The following is a 3,498-nucleotide window of genomic DNA, read 5'->3' on the forward strand; positions in this document are numbered from 1 at the left end:
GGCCTCCCAAAGTGCTGGGATTACAGGCGTGAGCCACAGTGCCCGTCCTTTGGCACCTTTCTTATGACACATCATGTACTATATTTCATCATCATTATTTGTGCACAAACTTTATCTCTTCTACTTGATCCTAACTTCTGTGATGGTAGGATCAGGGCTGATTCATCTTGTAATCATAGATATTACTAGCATAGCACCTTGCACATAGTAAGTACTTAATATGTATTTGCTGGATGAATAGTATTACACAAAGTGGCATGGACCTGACACAGTACCATTGTTTACTTGAATTTTCATTTTCTCCCTGTTGAGCAGGGAGCATGATTGATGCCAACCTGAAATTGCTGCAGGAAGCTGAGCAACGTCTCAAAGCCATTGTGGCAGAGAAGTTTGCCATTGCCACCAAGGAAGGTGATCTGCCCCAGGTGGAGCGCTTCTTCAAGATCTTCCCACTGCTGGGTTTGCATGAGGAGGGATTAAGAAAGTTCTCAGAATACCTTTGCAAGCAGGTATGGACCCTGATTGCTTGGCAGGATAATTGTGTGGCTCTCTGCCTTCAGATTGGGGCACTGGATGGATCCACTTTCTATGGATACTTTCTCTCTTCTGGATATGACTACCCTTACTGCCCTTGCTGTGTAGCCGGGCAGGACTGGATGCGTGTGTTCATTCAGCACACCTGTTGCCAGCCTACTGTGTACCAGGCATGGCCAAGACATCTGCCAATGCACATTCATTTCCAACAGACCAGGTGAAAGCATATGAAATTAAAATGCAAGTTCTCTGACAAGTTGAATCATTCTTTTTTTTTTTTTGAGATGGAGTTTCACTCTTCTTGTTCAGGCTGGAGTGTAATGGCATGATCTCAGCTCACTGCAACCTCCGCCTCCTGGGTTCAAGCAATTCTCCTGCCTCAGTCTCCCAAGTAGCTGGGATTACAGACATATACCACCACACCCAGCTTATTTTGTATTTTTAGTACAGACTGGGTTTCTCCATGTTGGTCAGGCTGGTCTCGAACTCCCAACCTCAGGTGATCCGCCCACCTCAGCCTTCCAAAGTGCTGGGATTATAGGCATGAGCCACCGCACCCGGCCTGAATCACTCTTTTAAAACTCAAGCAATCCTGCCTCAGCCTCCCGAACAGTGGAGACTACAGGCACGTGCCACCATGCGTTGCTAATTTTTTTTTTTTGTAGAAACGGTCTCACTGTGTTACCCAGGCTGGTCTCAAACTCGTGGCCTCAAACAGTCCTCCCACCTCAGCCTCCCAAAGTCCTGGGACTACCACCCCACCCAGCTGTTTTTTGAGCTATATGTCTATGTGTGTCACTCCCCTCCCACAAAAAAATTCTGTCAGACCATTATTATGCCGTTAAGAAAAATGATGCCGTTCGCGGCCGGGCGCGGTGGCTCAAGCCTGTAATCCCAGCACTTTGGGAGGCCGAGACGGGCGGATCACGAGGTCAGGAGATCGAGACCATCCTGGCTAAGACGGTGAAACCCCGTCTGTACTAAAAAACATACAAAAAACTAGCCGGCTGAGGTGGCGGGCGCCTGTAGTCCCAGCTACTCGGGAGGCTGAGGCAGGAGAATGGCGTAAACCCGGGAGGCGGAGCTTGCAGTGAGCTGAGATCTGGCCACTGCACTCCAGCCTGGGGGACAGAGCGAGACTCCATCTCAAAAAAAAAAAAAGAAAGTGAAGCAGCCAAAAGGATTGAGTTAGACCCTTGGTTAGTCCCAGATGGAGCAAGTTTATTTTGTAGGAAGAATTCTACAACCCTCTTACTTCCTCCCTTCTAGGGATTGCCCGCATTGTGGAGACACACCAACCAATAGTGGAGACCTATTATGGTCCAGGGAGACTCTATACCCTGATCAAATATCTGCAGGTGGAATGTGACAGACAGGTGGAGAAGGTGGTAGACAAGTTCATCAAGCAAAGGGACTACCACCAGCAGGTGAGCAGGGGAAGCTCCAGGTGGGGTTTGGTAGCAGCTTTAGCCAGGAACACTGAGTAGAATAACTTGGAGGGGAAACTGAAGAAAGGTGCAGACAGGAGAAAAATTAATGCTCAGCACAAACTGGCCTGCATCTTGCCCATTGCCAGCTCACCTTGGACTTGAGGTGTTGTCAAGATGATGATGGCCTCAGTTCAAGACCAAAACGGAAATAACAAGGGCTTCCTGAAAAGAACACAGCAGAAGTAGTAGACCAATTCTCTATCATAAAATGTGCAACAGTGCCCTCTGGTGATATAATGACATTCTATTTATTGAGTTCCTATTAAGTGTCCAAGTAATTGTCTCTAATTTCCCCCTTCATTTCTTAGATGTTAAAGATAACATTTGCTTTTTCAGAACTTTATTATATTTTCCTTCTTTTGAGCAGAGAAAGTAAAAGTACAACATAGAAATAGGAGTGGCCTCCTACAATTGTATTTCTAGAACTCCAGACTAGGAGACTATAAACAGTAGTCTATTGGAACACCATTAGCATGACTTTTAAGCACAGTAATAGAAGTGAGTATTATTAGCATCCAACCCAAAAACAAATCTTTGGCCTGTCATCTTGAAAGCCCACTGCTGGTTGAAGGGAAGGTAAACCTGGTAAGCAAACTAAACCTAAATGTTCTTGTATGCCAAAAGTTTGGAGTGACCAGCAAGAGGCCAATTGATGTGGGGGTGGGGAAGAATATTCTCATTCCTGTGGTATGTTGCAGTTCCGGCATGTTCAGAACAACTTGATGAGAAATTCTACAACAGAAAAAATTGAACCAAGGTAATAATCCTTCTCTTTTCTTCAGCCCACAACAGTTTGAATTGGTAACCATGTATATATAATTCAGACGACTCTGTTACAATGTGGTCTGTGTTTTTGAAATATTTTATCAATTACTCTTATTTTTCAGTGGAATGTATCATGAACAAAAGTATGTGTAAATAAAATGTGTAATAAATCATAATCAGCCGGGCGCGGTGGCTCACGCCTGTAATCCATTGTGTCAACATCTAGGGTGTACTTAGCCTACTACACACCTAGGCTATATGATGCAGCCTATTGGTCCTAGGCTGTAAACCTGTATGGCGTATTACTGTACTGAATACCATACGCAATTAGAACACAATGGTAAGTACTTGTGTATTTAAACATATCTAAACATAGAAAAGGTACAGTAAAAATACAGTATTAGAATATTATGGGAACACTCTTGTGTATACTGATACAGTTTTTTTTCTTGTTGTTTTTTGGGGGTTTTTTTGTTGTTTTTTTTTTGTTTTTTTTTTTGAGACAGGGTCTTGCTTTGTTGCCCAGGCCAGAGTGCAGTACAGTGGTATGATCATGGCTCACTGCAGCCTCAACCTCCTAGGCTCACACAATCCTCCCACCCTGGCCTTCCGAGTAGCTGGGACCATATGTGTACACCACCACGCTGGGCTAATTTTTGTATTTTTTGTAGAGACGAGGTTTTGCCATGTTGCCTAGGCTAGTCTCGAA

At 44.5% G+C, this 3,498-nt stretch overlaps 1 protein-coding gene across 1 annotated transcript in view; it reads left to right on the forward strand.

Annotated features, from left to right (window-relative positions):
• LOC105508136 (conserved oligomeric Golgi complex subunit 4-like) overlaps window positions 1-510 on the forward strand; it is a gene marked incomplete at its 5' end in the record, with an annotated part of 2,602 nt that extends 2,092 nt beyond the window's left edge. The window contains 3 exon segments of the mRNA XM_011936946.1: window positions 316-381; window positions 384-407; window positions 410-510. Coding sequence (XP_011792336.1) covers window positions 316-381; window positions 384-407; window positions 410-480 — 161 coding nt within the window.
• Window positions 511-3,498: the final 2,988 nt, after the last annotated feature.

The sequence above is a fragment of the Colobus angolensis genome, unplaced genomic scaffold, assembly GCF_000951035.1.
Source record: "Colobus angolensis palliatus isolate OR3802 unplaced genomic scaffold, Cang.pa_1.0 Scaffold1587, whole genome shotgun sequence".
Taxonomy (NCBI): Eukaryota; Metazoa; Chordata; class Mammalia; order Primates; family Cercopithecidae; genus Colobus; species Colobus angolensis.